This window comes from Cygnus atratus, chromosome 25 (genome assembly GCF_013377495.2).
Source record: "Cygnus atratus isolate AKBS03 ecotype Queensland, Australia chromosome 25, CAtr_DNAZoo_HiC_assembly, whole genome shotgun sequence".
NCBI lineage: Eukaryota > Metazoa > Chordata > Aves > Anseriformes > Anatidae > Cygnus > Cygnus atratus.
In genome coordinates this window covers 3,312,230-3,327,703 of record NC_066386.1, presented here as the reverse complement: position 1 = coordinate 3,327,703, position 15,474 = coordinate 3,312,230, and the positions used below count along the sequence as shown (strand labels likewise).

General features: G+C 43.0%; 1 protein-coding gene across 3 annotated transcripts in view; it reads left to right on the top strand.

The window, feature by feature from the left end:
- Positions 1-15,183, top strand: part of MAP3K3 (mitogen-activated protein kinase kinase kinase 3) — a 43,067-nt gene extending 27,884 nt beyond the window's left edge. The window contains exons 11-18 of one of the 3 annotated variants that reach the window (XR_007709131.1): positions 180-272; positions 1,095-1,286; positions 3,151-3,299; positions 5,156-5,287; positions 6,154-6,283; positions 7,919-8,096; positions 13,848-13,980; positions 14,138-15,177. Coding sequence is in view for 2 of the 3 variants with exons in the window: in XM_050715413.1 (XP_050571370.1) it covers positions 180-272; positions 1,095-1,286; positions 3,151-3,299; positions 5,156-5,287; positions 6,154-6,283; positions 7,919-8,096; positions 10,522-10,750 (1,103 nt within the window). In the remaining variant the exon portion in view is untranslated. Of the gene's footprint in view, positions 1-179; positions 273-1,094; positions 1,287-3,150; positions 3,300-5,155; positions 5,288-6,153; positions 6,284-7,918; positions 8,097-10,521 lie in introns of all 3 variants that reach the window. The other 2 variants (XM_050715413.1, XM_035568033.2) reach the window with 2 other exon arrangements.
- The last annotated feature ends 291 nt before the right edge of the window (positions 15,184-15,474 follow it).

The following is a 15,474-nucleotide window of genomic DNA, read 5'->3' as shown; positions in this document are numbered from 1 at the left end:
GGGATGATAAAAATAGAGGAACTGGGGATATGTTGATTGAAAAGTGCTGAAGTTATTTATTTCTTACATCTTCCTAAATATAAAAAAAAATAAAAATCTGCTGTATCAGGATAATTCTGTCCTTAGAAAACGTGTGCTTTTTGAAGGAGCCTCACTTCTGTCTTTGCATCTACTTCCAGACCGCGAGAATCAGATCTATGACAAAGCCGGGAAAGGTGGAACCTACCCTCGGCGCTACAACGTCTCCATGCAGCACAAAGACTACAATGATGGTGAGTTGTGTTCAGACCTTCATTCCAGGCTTGAAAAAGAAACTGAAGCAGTGGCAACCTCCAGGGACCCGCATAACTCTTCAGGAGCCTCGCAATACCCTGGTCCATGCAGTTAGTGCCCAAGTTGCTGCTACTGTGCATGATGCTGCACATGATGCTTGTCCCTTTTCAAAGGGACACAAGATTTCTTTCATTACTTCGCCCTTTCTGCATATATCCAGGCTGATCTGTGAGTGGTAAGGTTGAGTGCTGGACATGTTTATTCCTACCTGAAGGATTCATCATGCTTCGCTAATTCACAATGCAAACTTGCTTCTGTGTATCTTAAAATAAGATAGCAGGGGCGCAGGCACAGCTCTGCTAGGCAGGCTTTAAGGAAATTGATTTCTCCAAGTTCCATAAGAGGCGCAAATTCTCGTAGTCTTTGTATGTGTTTTTTATTTGCAAGTCCAGGCACGTTATTTAGAAAGTCATTCTGTCTGTGTGGTTGTTAACAAGCTTTGGAGCTTGTGTGGTAGCTTGTAAACCAAATTTTGCTCTGGAAGGCAAGTTCTGTTTAGATCTTGATAGAAGCACAACAGCTCTGAGGACATTACAAAGTGTTCTCTCCCCTCAGCCTTGGGAGTCATCCAAAGCTGTGCTGAACTCAACATCAGCCCTGCGCTGTTACATTTTTGCATATTGTCTGTTTGGTAGTAGGTTATATTTCATGGGAAAAGAACACAACATATTTTTTCTGTCCCTTCTCTTCAGTGCTTAACTTCCAGCCATTACCTCCCAGCTGTAAGGAAGTCATCTAGAAATTTCACCATTTTTCTCCAGGTCGGAGGACGTTTCCCCGGATACGGCGTCACCAAGGGAATCTTTTCACTTTGGTGCCTTCAAGTCGTTCCTTAAGCACTAACGGGGAAAACCTGGGCCTGGCGTTGCAGTACCTGGACCCCCGGGGGCGCCTGCGGAGTGCTGACAGTGAAAATGCCCTCGCTGTGCAGGAGAGGAACATTCCCACTAAATGTAAGTGGTCACATTGATGCTGGAGAAAGGCTTCCTGGGGTTATGGGCAGGAAAGGCTGTTAGAGATGAACTCCAGATCCAATTTAGACGATAGCTTGACTTTTAACAAGCCGTTCCAAACCACATAATCACGTGGGTGTGTTTTGCGACCAGTCTGTCTCACCAATGAGGTCCTTTTTTTCCCTCAGTTGAGCTGGTTTGGAAGCTGGTGATAATCTTTGGTCAAACAACAGTCCAGGAAGGCAAGTGCTGCTTGTAAAGCATTTTTAGATCTGTATAACCAGCTGTTTTCTACCGCCTCCTATTTTGGTAGTAAGGTTTAGCAAGTCATATTATAGTCCACAGTAACATGACTGTGTAAAAAGATTTTAGGAGTTTTTTGGGCTTGAAATAGTTTGGTAGTTATTAAGTAATGGTACGTAGCCCTGCATTGTGAGATGGCCTTTCCTTTAGAAAGCATTGGAAATTCAGCTAAGAATTTTTTTTAAAGAAAAGTGGAAGTTGATTGAATCTAGATGATGTACAGGATTCTTAAACCAGTCAGACAAGCTTATTTTCTTGATACATTAACATTTATGGTCAGGCTTGTGGATTAGTTATTTTACAGTTAAGGACTGTTTATTTTACTTGCTCCTTAGTAGAAAGATTTACTTCTGTATTAGTAACATCCCTGAGTTGTTTTTTTGGGAACATTTTATTGTTTAAAAAAAGGGGGAAAGAAATAGAGCATCAGTCATTAATAATGAACTTCAGCGATCCCGTACAGTAATTTAGGGATCAAAATAAAGACATTAAGCCAGCAGAGCAAGCAACACTAAAACACAGACTGGCAGTAAATCTGATTAAATTAGACATGGCAAAGCTAATCTCTGAGCTCTTCTGTATTTTCACACTGTCCAGATGGCTGGTTCCTGTCTGTGTTTTTACAATTTCTTGTTAGATGCAACATAATTGGATGCATCGCACTGCGTGTGTCTGGTAGTGTCCTTTTCAAAGTTAGAGTTAAAGCACTGCTCTTTGAGTAATGTTCTGTGGTATTAAGTGCAATCTGGAAAACTGGGCTCAGGACTTTCTGGGTCAGGAGGCTGCCACTTGTACAATGAGCTGGCCAGCACAGTAGAACAATGAGAACTCGTAATTCCCTGCTGATGTAACCTCCTGCTGGGGGTGTTGGAGCTAGCTGCTTTAGCTGGTTCTCATGTATATTTTTTAGTCTTAATCGTTCAGCAGGTGATGAAGATACCTTCACTGTTCTCACATTATGGTCCCTACCATACAGGTTTCTAGTAGGGAATTTTTCTGCTGTAGAAATAGCCTTGCAGTAAAATCCTTCATGCAGGAGAAGGAACCCCAAAATAACTACTAGTTGGCAAAGAACTCAGAAATCGTGTCCTACGGGTTGTCCCAGAAGCTTAACACTCATTCTTAGCTGGGTGGGATTGATTTAGCAAGGCTGATCTAGCTCTTCTTCATCTGATGTGTGTAGTAACTACATACCGAGGGTCAGAAGGTCCTGTTTAATTGCTGCCCCATCTCTTTAAGATCGTTATGTTGTAGAATGCTCCCTGCTGGCAGAATGAAATTCCACCAGCCTCATTGAATAACTTAAAACTTGTCTACAGCGTATCTTTATGAAATGTTGCACAGTTTCCTTTTGATGGGATGCTGTGGCCTGGGAGTCTGGATGGCTGAATTCTGTTCAGAGTTCTGCCACTAACTGGTACTCTGAGAGTCCCTTTCACGTCTGTTTCTTCATCTGCAAAATACATGCTTCAGTCTTGCTATGATAGGAATTGATCTCTGAAAAGCTCACCATTATCTTTAAATAGCAGAGCCAAAAAGGAGAATTATTGCTGTTTTTTAGCTCCGAGTGCTCCAATAAACTGGCGACGAGGAAAACTGCTGGGCCAGGGTGCCTTTGGCCGTGTGTATTTGTGCTACGATGTGGACACGGGCAGAGAGCTCGCAGCTAAGCAGGTCCAGTTTGACCCAGAGAGTCCTGAAACGAGCAAGGTAATTGTCTTTGCAGCTACTAAACTTTGCCCTGCAGACTTTGAGATCCTGTAATTTGCCTGTATCTGTCTGTCCTCGAAAGCTGGCATCATTAGTTTGTACTAGGGTTTCAAATCATGTGGAGAGGAATAGGAGTCATTTAAAAATTGCTTTTCCGTATTACTGACTTCAGTCTGAAACTAAAATCCATTTTCTGGCTTCATTTTTGGCTGTCTGTTCTCAACTTTTTGGTTTGTTGCCAGGTTACTTGAGGAATACTAGACTGCCCTGTATTCCTGGTTAGACAAGGATGTGAGTGAAACTAGACCCAGAGAGAGCAGGACTTTTTTTTTTTCTTTTTTAAATTAAGAAAAAAGGAGGAAAAAAAGCTTCATGCACTTGCAAAACCCATCTTCTGGGCTTTTATGGCTTTCTGGGCCCTATATCGAGTGTATTGATTGTTGCCTGTTTCCACTACTGAATTCTCTTTATCCTCAAGATAGACTGAACTGTGGTGTGTAAATTAATCAAGAACGTGACAGCACAGTAGAAATGGTGGCAATGGGAAGGGGTACCTTGAAACTGTACAAAGCAAGTAATTCCCTCACAGTGAATGCAGATGGATTGACTGTTAGATTTTTGCTAGTATTTGAACAATGAACTGATTTCCCGATATTAAACAAATCCACTTTGAGCTGAAATAACTGATCCATGAAGATTTAATTATTCTGACTTTATGTGGAACGTTGGTGCCAAGAGCAGGCCTAACTTGGTACGTCGTAAGTTGTACCATGTCTCTGCTGTAAATCAGGCAGTAAATCTGAGCCAAGGAAGAACAGGCTGGAACAGATTTCAAAGGCACTGAAACTCCAAACCTTAAACTATCAGTTGGCCCCATTGAGCTCCTTCCTCTGGTTCCGTGCATCTCTGCAGCAGCCAGGTCCCTGCTCTCGAAGAGCTGTATCCTCTCCTCAAGTGAGAGAAGCAAATCTGGCAGCTTCCAGTGGCAGGGGCAGAGAGAGTTAAGTGGGACTAATTTGGGGGAAACCATCATTCCTTTTTACATAAATCCTCGTGCTCCAGTGCCTTTGATGTTCAGCCTGTTCATTCCCTGGATTCAGCAAGAAGCTGATACTTTTCCTGGGCAACAAACATCTCCAATTCAGTCTGAAACTGTTGGATAGCCTTTTTGCCTGTGCACTATGATACCCTGTTGTCTGTGCCAGGCATAAAGCAGAGAATTAGTTTCACGTGCGTAGCTGCAGATTCTTTGAAGTAAATAAGAGGAAACTGTTTCTAAGGTTGATCCAAGTAAAATCATCAACGTGAATCAGAGCAGGACTACATGAGAAAAGAAGTTGGAACTTTTAGCTCCTGTAATCTAGATATCTAAGGGATTGGGGTTCCTGCAGAAAGATTCCTGGCCATTCTGTAGCAGTGTATTCAGACCTTTTTCATAACTGAAATTAAAGCGCACTGCCATCAGCTTAGTGCTGAGGAGTAAGGCTATTGCTGTATTGTGTGCAAATAATTCCTTCCATCAACTTAGCTGAAGCTATTGAATAAATAGGTGACAGAATCAAGGCAACAAAGGTATTTTGTTTGTTTTGTTGTTGTTTTTTTCTGGTACTAAATTCGTATTTGATACCTCCTCTGTTCTGTTTCTAACATCTGCACTGCTACTACCAACTATACAGGAAGGATTGACTTGAGGCATTGGTGAATGTTTGCCTTTCCCAAGAGCTAGTTGAGCCAATGCCACGGATTAGACTGCATCAGTGTAGTAGTGGTCTCATCCTGACAGTGACAAGGATGGATTTATTAGGATGGAATATTTCCTGAAGCCAGAACCTTATTTTCTCCTTCAACATCCATAGGAAGTGAGTGCCCTGGAGTGTGAAATTCAGCTGCTGAAGAATCTCCAGCACGAGCGTATTGTTCAGTATTACGGCTGCCTACGGGATCGGGCAGAGAAGACCTTGACCATCTTCATGGAGTACATGCCAGGGGTAAGAGCTGAAACAAACTGAGATGGGTGGTTTTGTTGATCGGGACTAAACTTTTGTTTCAGCTATGTACTCTGTCAAACACTGGAACAGGCTTTCTAGTGATGCGGTTGATGCCCCCGTGCCTGTCAGTGTTCAAGAGGCATTTGGATAATGCTCCTAATCGTATGCTTTATCTGTTAGTTAGCCCTAAAGTGGTCTGGCAGTTGGATTTGGTGATGTTTGTAGGTCCCTTCCAACTTAACTATTGTATATTTCTATGTTGTGTCCTGTTAGGTATGTTCCCTTCTCATACTGTGTTACAGTGCCACTGCTTGCTTTTTATTCATGCCCAGATCACCTCTTTGTTTTTTTTCCTAAGGTGTCTTGTAGTTGAAATACATTCTGTTCATTCGTCACTAAAGCTAATTCTTTCCTTCAGTCTAAATTTGTTCTGCCAAAGTACTTGAAAGAGCTTGGGCCAACTTGTAAATTGGGCTAACTGAATTAGCAGAGTCATACAGTGCAGCAAATTAGCTTAAAAATGACCCTGCAAAAAAGGGAAACCTTTGACCCGGATCTGTCTGCTGAACTAGTTTATTGCTTGCATCCACAGACAGTTGTATCAACACAGCTAGAGGATGGAGGAAGCGCAAAGAACCTCCTCAAGCTATTTCTGCTGTAAAGCACTGTCTTTGCTTTTCTCAAAAGGGGCTTCATAGGGCAAGAAGTTCTGAGAGCCTCACAAAAAGGCTTTAGAAGAGGCCAGAATTCATTACTTGTGCTGGTCGGGTATATAACACAGTTGCAGCTCTGGGAATTTAATGGAGACTTCAAGATTTGTGGTTTGTCATTTCTTTGCCAATCTGTTCTGTTTGTTTTTGGTGCAGGGGTCAGTGAAAGACCAGCTGAAGGCGTATGGTGCTCTCACGGAAAACGTAACCCGGAAATATACTCGCCAGATTCTTGAAGGAGTCTCGTACCTTCACAGCAACATGATTGTGCACAGGGACATAAAGGGTGAGATCAGCTGGTGATTTATGTATATATGCCACGTGCTGAAGGAATTCTGGGGAAAAGAAGCCAAATGTTAAATATTCAGTATCCTGGTTGTGGCTTCTTAATATTGCTTTGCTCAGATATCCCTTTTTGTCTTACATCCTGTCCAGGTCTTAGGGATGGAGATATTCTGGGCTGGGCAAGGGAAGTTGGGCTGTTCTCTCTACAGGACCTGGGAGTGTGGCAGTTGGTGTTTGTAGTAAGGAAGACTGGAAGCCTCTAATTCTTAGGACTACTGAGCTATAACTCCACCCTGGTAAAATGAGGTTAAGTTGCCACCTGACTTTCACTGCCCCCGTAACACATGTTCATTTCCCTGTTGATTCCCTTCTAATTTCCTCTCTGACCAAAATGCCATTTCTCAGCTGTTAAGCATACCAATTGCTGTAAGAGCTTAATGCCTGCTTTTGACAGTTCTGCTTACCTCAGGCTCTTGTGACTTCTTTCCTGCTCTGTGCAAGGAACCTTTCTGACTTTCCATATACAGCTTGCGTGATCAGCCTTTAGTTGTCCTCTTCCCAATGTAACCCCATGGAGCCAGGCAGTCTCCTTAAGAGTTAATGTCAACAGATGTGGCAGACACCACACACGTTTTTCTGTGCTCTAGAGGGACAGGAGCATTGCTCACTGTAAGAAAAATGTCTTCTTGTTCCTGCCTATAAATCTTCATTGCCTCCCCTCTAGGGTTGGCAAAGGAAAATGAGCTGCTTATTCTTGAATAACACCTTGTATATTGCTCTTGTGGTGCTCTTTACCAAATGATCTGCTACCGATGGATTATTCACTAGTCTTCACCCATCTTCCAGACCAAACTGTTCATTTGTCCCTAGGGTGCTGGATGACCAGACTTGCTATTCCGAATTCAGCTCTCCCACTGGGGAAGTGGAGTGGTAAAGCACAGATGCATTTTACTGGGGGGCAGAAGGAGTTCACATAGGCATATACCAAATAATGGCAACAAAGGGTTCTTGAGCTTATTGCAGCTTTGGAGGAAGAATTGTTTTTGGTGTCTAAGCCTTAGCTTGTATCCACACACAAGCTATCCTCTAAGTTTGCTTTTTTTTTTCCTCTGTGTTTCATGTTCAGGACCTCTGACCAAGTGAAGTGGAGATTGACTTGTTTATTGTAGGAGTTCAAAGTGGTTTAATTAGGTACATCTGTTAACCATCGCTTTCTGGTCAGCTGGGTATATTCACCAAAGTAGTATCCAAATAAAATCCTTTTCTACACAGCTATGAACTATCTGAGACATTGGCCTAGGGGCCCTGTATAGGCTGTCTGAGCTGTTTACAGGCGCTGTTAACAATGACAGTGCTGACTCAGCTCTCATTTCCCCTCCCCCTTTGCTTCCTTGTGTTTTTCCCCTGAAGTTTTTCCCATTTGCAGCCATTAGCAGTTGGATTGTCTACAGCCTGAAATAAAGAAATGATGTTTAGCAGGTCACCTGAGGCTTAACGTGTTGAAAGCCATACCATGAGCATGGGTATTTCTGGGTTGAATATCAGCTTCGTAGGCTGCAGATCCAACAGCTGGATTGCATGAAAACATCTGTCTCGATTCATTTTTTTTTTTCCCCCTTCTTTTTTTTTTGTCCAGGAGCCAATATTCTCCGTGACTCTGCTGGGAATGTGAAGCTTGGGGACTTTGGGGCCAGCAAACGGCTGCAGACAATCTGTATGTCTGGAACAGGCATCCGCTCTGTCACTGGCACACCGTACTGGATGAGCCCAGAGGTGATCAGCGGAGAGGGCTATGGAAGAAAAGCAGACGTATGGTGAGGGATCGACTTTCTGTCTGTCAATCAATTTAGAGCTTTTCTGGAGTGAGATAATAGAGATATGTATGTTATCCCTAAGATAGTAGACATACACGTTCTGTTATCCCTATATATCCAAATTCAGATATAATCTGGATCAAAAGTGAGAGCAGTTAAAGGTGAACTTAAGTAGTTGGTTTGAACTTAAGACATGACCTGCTGCAGGCTGAGCTGTGCAGTGTCAACACACAAGTGCCCATTTAGTGTTTCAGTAACAATTTCCATTCGTTCCTCCCTCAAACTGATAGGCAGTTCTCTAACTTTCTGGTGCGAGGTTTCCACCCTTCTTATATCCCTGATGTTGATAAGAGACCGAAGTTTGTTTGGGGAGAGTCCATTCATTTTGTTTTAAAATGAGAGGTATGCTTATAACACTGGAAACGAACAGAATTTGAGTATGTTGACAAAGCTTTAAAGGAAAGATGCCCGAACCTGGAATAACACACAAGGTACAGGTCAGATCAGAGGTGATCTGAAGCATGCATGAGTGGAAACTGTAGCCATGCTATTATTGGCATAGCCAAGAAACAGCCTATTTCGAAAGGAAAAAGAAAATGGTCCTGTGTCAAAATGTTAGTTTTGGAGGCCTTAAAAAGGTGAGATTATAAAACCAAGCTAAATGACAACAACAAAAGGTATGTTTGTGTCTCAGCAGTAAAGAAAGGTCTGTGCTATTTCCCATACAAGCAGCAAGTGGAAACAGAGCTGAAATTTTCTCATATGCAAAGAGTTAAGTTTTGCATAGTCTCCCAGTTGGGATGCTTTGGGAGAGAACGGAGCACGTGCCCTTCCCCCTGGATTGCTGCAGTTGTGGATTTCCTCTTGGTGCTGACATCGGTCCATTCCCATCAAAGAGACACTGCCGTTGGCTGGGCTCCAGTTCCTACAATCCCCATCGTTATTTAGGGGGGTCAGAATTTTCCAGTGCAACGTTAGTCCCAGGGTGGATGCGTATGGCCAAGAGGCTCAAAGACGTAACAAATCTAGCCACCTGGCTTTCTGCCACTGCTGCAGGCCCCTCTCCAATTTTCTTTTTCCTAAATAGCAGAATATGTGAGCTATTTGTTATTGCTGGAGTGACTTGACATGAAAAACATTCCTGCTGTTTGCTGAATATCTTAAAGAAACCGGATCTGCTTAAACGGTATAAATCAGTCTAAACAATAATATATCCCTGCTTGCTCTTGAGCAAACCCCCAGCATTTCAGCACACATGGTTTGCATTTTCTGTACTCTCTTCGAGTAAGACTTAAATGGCTGGAAACCAGTGTAAAATTTTCACGTTGGAGTTTTAAACCTTGTCAAGAAGTCATTTCTTGCATATTCACTGGATTTAATTCCTTTCCTTCCTTGTCTTGGCAATTGTTGCAAGTCTGCCTCTGAAAATGTCTTCTCTTTGCATTTCACTTCAAAAGAAGGTGTAGTTTAAAGGTAGAAGAAACAATTTTGCTCTTTCAATGGAACAATGTGATCAGAACACAAAACTGGATGTTTGAATTTCACTACCTTTGCTTAATCTGTGGCCTTGAGGAAGCAATCAATCCTTTTTGAACAAAGAAATGGTCACTGCTGTACTACAGAAACCTGTGAAAGTATCGGTGTCACACTCACTTCAGAAAGGTGGCTAAGCCGTGTCTGTCCTCATAATCACGTTCTCGCCTTGAATTACCCCGCAGAGCCCCATAACTTCACTAGTTGTTTTTCCCTAACGTATTGATGCATCTGCCCTACTGGCGTCTTAATTTGCTGCCTTCTCAGTTTGGAGCTGTTAAGATTTTAATTACTTTTTGACTGTGGTGGATGCTTGGTGTCTTATGGAGATAGGAGTTTTCTCACATGGTTATTCTGAGGAAGTGCAATGAAAAGGGGTTTTGCCAAAATGGCTTTGTGGTGTCGACCAGCTGTGATTCACTGGACCTTAGCTCAAAGTCAGTTTTCTACCCTGCAACCCAGCAAGTGCATTTGAGATAGCAGCAGCAGGACCTGAAATACCACTGAGGTCCAACAACAACTTCAGGGGCATCTTGTGTGCAGCTCTTGTCCCCCGTTGTTAATACAAACATTTACTGAGAGTAGAATTTGGGCGAAGGAGAGCCGGACAGATGGCGCTTTGCAGTTCTCAGTGCAGCGAGAACCCCGGTGGAAACCAGCCTCCCCGTCTCAGCACTTTATTGCTAGCCTGACAGCGGTAAAAGCAGCGATGTTGGCAGATCTGGCTCAGGATCTGTGCACACATGGCATTTACTGAGCACAAAGCCATTTTATAGCTGTTTTCAGGGCAGAGCTGTACCTTGGTGCTGCCTGTTTGGAAGTTCTCTCTGAACACTGTGCGTTATTGTGTCAGTTGGTTCTCACTTCTTTTTTTTCCTGTCTGCTTTTCCAGGAGCCTCGCTTGTACTGTTGTGGAAATGCTGACAGAGAAACCACCCTGGGCAGAGTACGAAGCCATGGCAGCCATTTTCAAAATTGCCACCCAGCCAACCAACCCCCAGCTCCCTTCCCACATATCAGAACATTGCCGGGACTTTCTAAAGCAAATCTTTGTGGAAGCCAGGCACAGACCCTCTGCTGAAGAGCTGCTCAGACATCAGTTTGCACAGCTCCAGTACTGAATTACCTCCCTCGCTCGCAGCTCCTGCTGGGCTTTCGGTGCCCCGCCTGGTCTAGTTGCAACTGCCCGTCGTGGTGCTGCATCTTCAAAATGCCAACTCAGCTGTCCTAGTCCTTTGGGGAATTTATGCCAGGGAACCTAGGGTCTGCCCTTGTGCCTGATACCTTTGTTTGCTGGACTAATGTTTGTTCTACCGACAGCTGTCCGAACAGAGCTGCATTTTTGCCCTAGTTACCTTGATGTGAAGCTGTAGCTGGCTGCATGTTTTCTGCAGGCCCAAGAATGGGAATCTATGAAGTGTCTCGCCGGTTGAACCTAGAAGAAATCTGAACCAAAGTGGGAACTGGAAGAGCTACACTATTCAGAAACGTGCAATGGCTACCCAGGCCAGCTTTCTCCAAGTGGCTACTCATGTGGGTCACTGCTTTCCAGACTTCTAGGGCTTTAGAGGCATCTATAGTACGTGAATCCAGCAAAAAGCCATGTGTCATTGAGCATGCGCTCACTATATTATATATTTTTCTTCTTAAGTATTCAGCATCTGAAGGTGTTCAGAAAATATTGATTCAAAAGTATGTGAATAGTGTTATTTTATAATGAAACCGTGGATTTGGGGGTGGGGGTGAGGGAGGTCTTTCTAGCTAAATGTCAGGATAATCAGAAAAGTTTCAGCAGAATGCAATCACTCTAGGGTCTAGGATAAGGGCTCTCCCACTGACATTAGAAAAATCCAGAGCTTGATTTCCAAGGCTTGATCTGTCCTAGCATTGAGACAGTGTTGGTTAGCTTGTGTCCTCATAGCCAACAAATCTGCGTCCCATGTTCATCTCCCTGAGACTGTTGGGTCTAAACAAATCCCTTCTGGAAGGGAGTTGTGCAGAACAGCTTTGTGTTGTACCTATCTTTTTGGCAGGTAACTTTTTACCATCCCTTAAACCAAAGATAGTTTACCTGGCGCCCAGGAATTTACTTCAGGAAAAGCTTACAAGTTTCTTTGATGGCCTGGCCTGATGGAAAATTAAGAAAATAGGTTGCTGTTTTTTCACGGGGAGAATTTGCTGGACACTAGTTTTACTTGTGCACAGTAAGCTAGAGTCAAGCTCAACCCTTCAGCAAGTGTTTTGTTTTACAGGTGTGCAAGTGTTCATTTAAGGTTTCCATAAAATATTTTGGTCCTATTTAAATAAGCTTTTGTACAAATTAAGTCAAACAGTGAAACAAAGAGAACACTTGTAATGGTAGCATATTTGTAAAACTATCTGGCCAACAAGAGAGTTGCAGAAATCCCCAGGCAGGTACCAGCAAGATCTATCCAAGTCATTTTGCATTTGAAGTGTTCATGTCTGATATCAGATTTCCTGATGGCTCGCTGGCCTCAAACACTGTATGTTGATTGCGGCACCCACAGTCCTCGTTTCACGCAGAAGAGCAGCAGTTTTTAAGTGCTGGGGATCCTTGGCTAATTATACGATTTCTGTGTGAAATTAAACTAAGAGAAGAAAGCACGTTACTAGCTAAAATATTGCTTTATAGAGCAACATCAGAGGTGTTCTGCTCTTGTATTGGAAACCATATTAATGGTCCACATGCCTCCCCTCCCCCTCCTAAAAAAAAAAAGAAAATCACTTTCATAATGCAGTAAAATTAACAGGAGTTCATTTGTTCATTTTAAGTGAAAGCTCTTAGCAGGATAAGGCAAGTTTTAATGAAACCAAGCTCCTTGAACACCCAACAAATAATATGTGAAATTAGAAGAGGGAACAAAAAAGAAGAAAGGCCCTGAAAGGCTTTAACAATCTGACGTGTTTTTTCTGTGCCAAACTCAGAGCAATGTGTAATCAGTGAAAGAAAGCTAGTGTTGGTTTCCCTTTTGGCTCTCCTGCACCACTACAAGGATGCACTGTTTAGGGTGCAGGCACTTAGGGGGATTTATTTTTTCTTTTTTTATGAAAGCCCTTGTTCCATAATTTATTTAATTCTAGTGAGAGCACTTCTATTGATCTCTTTAAAATCTGGAACTTGACTCCAAATTGTCCGGACACATGGCCTGACTTTTGGCCTGCACTTCACTGTCGCTTGCACCAGAGGGAAGTGAGGGCGTAACACTACTATTCTGTTTTGGGGAGTCATTTACACCACTTTGCTGTGGCGTAAATGGCTGCGTATGCTGCAGAGGGATGTGAAATCATTCCCGTAGTCTCGACAGAAGTAGGGTGGTCAGCACTCCTGTGGGGCCCGGTAGCACTCTTCAAGCCTTGCAACTAGCACCTGAACATACCAAAGATTGGAATCTTTTATTTTCACACTTGAACCCACAGGCATAAAGCAGCGACCTAGACTGCAGTGATCCTGTCCGTGTAGGTTTCTCTGTACCCTCGGCTTGTCCTCACCAAATCGAGACCTCCTTCCGTGGTCTTTCCTTGCCATCCCACACATTGTGTCTTGGGAGAATAGGGCATGAGGAAATGGTGTAACTTTTAGTGTTTCAAAGCAACTAAATCCTCAGGATCTGTTGTGGCTTTTACCTCATACGCGGCATGGAAGGCTGTGCCAGAGCAGAGCAAAGAGCGTCGTGGGCTGATGGGCTCAGTCCTTTCCCCGTCAGAGCTTCTGGGCCTTCCCACCACCTATGCTGAGATGTGCCTACTCTGTATACACTTGTATTCCAGTCTGTAGTAAGGAAAGTCAATAGCAATTGTACGGTGACAAGAGAACATGGGGTGCCAGCTTGGACTTCTTGTATTCCAGTACCTGACCCAATGCCACCCGTTCGGCACAGGAACAAGCCAAAGCATTACTTGTATGTTTGGAGATGCACTTTTATGAATGTAGTTTATATCGCTCTTTTTTAGCTCTTTTTACATCATGTAAACGGTGATGCCTCATACTTTTTTTTTTTATTTATATCGTAAAAGATCATATTTGGTGATTTTTATATATATCGACTCGACTGTTACGGGGTAGGGGGGAGGATGGGAAATTAATTTGACGCCTTTATGAATTTAAAAAGGAAAAAAAGCAGCTGGTTTTGCAGAGAATTTGCTGATGGTTTATAACAAGTAGAGCCAAGCCAAAATGCATTCTTTGTTTCCTCACAGCCTTCTTGATTATGGAAAAGGAAGATCAGGATTCCTAAGTCCACTGCTACAATGAATAAACATGGGGCCAGCATTTATACTACAGTCTCTTTATACAACCCTGACATCAAAAAACTTTCAAGTGGACATAAATGTAATTATACCTCTAAATTGAATTACATCTGGCCTCTTTATCCTGGCAGAATTGGAAAAAAAATGGGGATAAACTTGTTTAGGGGAGAGCGGAGGAGAGAGTGCCAGGCTAACAAAAAGCTGTTGTGTCCATTTCAAATGTCATTTTGTGTTTTCAGCTCTTCCTTCCTGGGAGGCAGATACGGTGAATATTTAGTATTGGGATTCTTCATGGAAGGTGCTGCAAAAGTGGAGAAAATTCTGTCTGAAGAAAAATATCTTATAGGAGTATTATTATCCTGAAACAGTTGTGAGTCTGAGCAGGAAAATGTCTGATTCCCATCAGAGAGGAGCTTGGGGGAATGGGGACTTTGGCTATCCATGAGCTTGTTAGGAAGCAAACTATTGGCATTTTGGTCTTGGTGTGACGATTCTGTGTATTCCAGGTTACTAGCTTCTTCTCCACTAAATCTGGTCTTTGCCTATTCTAATTGCTGTAGGTTGCAGCACTTTGGATTTTTTCACATTTTTGGAGTGGTATTCCAAAGAACTTGAAGATGCTCCAAAGAGAGGTTCCTTTGCCATTAATTACCAAAACAAATTAACCCAAAGGGAAATTGGTACCTGCTCAGGTGACACACGTTATTTCCAAGTGCCAAGAGAGCCAGGATAACTTGTGAAACCTCAGTAACTCTATCCCTGCTGTACAGGCTTTCACTGGTAGGCAAAGGCACATTTAAAGCTGTGCAGGGGCAGCTGAATGAGATCCCAGTGACTGGTTATTAGGTTCATAGCTGCTGGGTGGAAAGGTTTTATGTATTTGATTATGTAGGCCTGTGGCTGTCACCTTGGTACCTGCCCTTGGAGCTGGGAGTATTCAGTCTGTCTAATATTCAGAGGAAAGATTGGTGTTGTCTGTGGTTTAATGGCGTTTGGGCTTCAGCTCTCTAAACCCCAACCTTGTTCAGGAGCAAATCTCACCAAGCAGCTCTGAATTCCCCAGTTAGAAAAGGCAGATGCCTAGGAGGCGGTTTAGAAAAGGACATCGTTGTGTGTTAACACCTGTCTGACATAAACCATGCAGAGCAGGGAGAAATTGCTTTAACCTGGATTGTGCAGAAGACCTTGAACCAGTAGTCTATATATACCGACCGGGGGCTTGCAGTGCAAAGCCAGGCCAATGTATCGTTTTATTTACAATAAAATTATCATTTATATGAAAGTCTTTCTGGTGGTTGTTTGCAATGTAGTGTCTGTTGCTTCCCATGTAAATGATGCTTCTGGATAAGTAGATAAGGTAACAAGTTTTCCTCCTAACTGAGGACCTTAACTGAAGGAAGAAATCTTTCATTTCAGGAATTTATATTTTGGGACAGATGGAGGAGTGTCCTATTTGTGAAGCATTGCTTCTTGGATCGGGTAAGTGTGTGTCATCTACAAGGCTGCCTCTCATGAAGGTTACATTCATCCATTGTCTCTCTTCAGAGAGGTAGAATGGCTCTGTCTAGGTATTTGT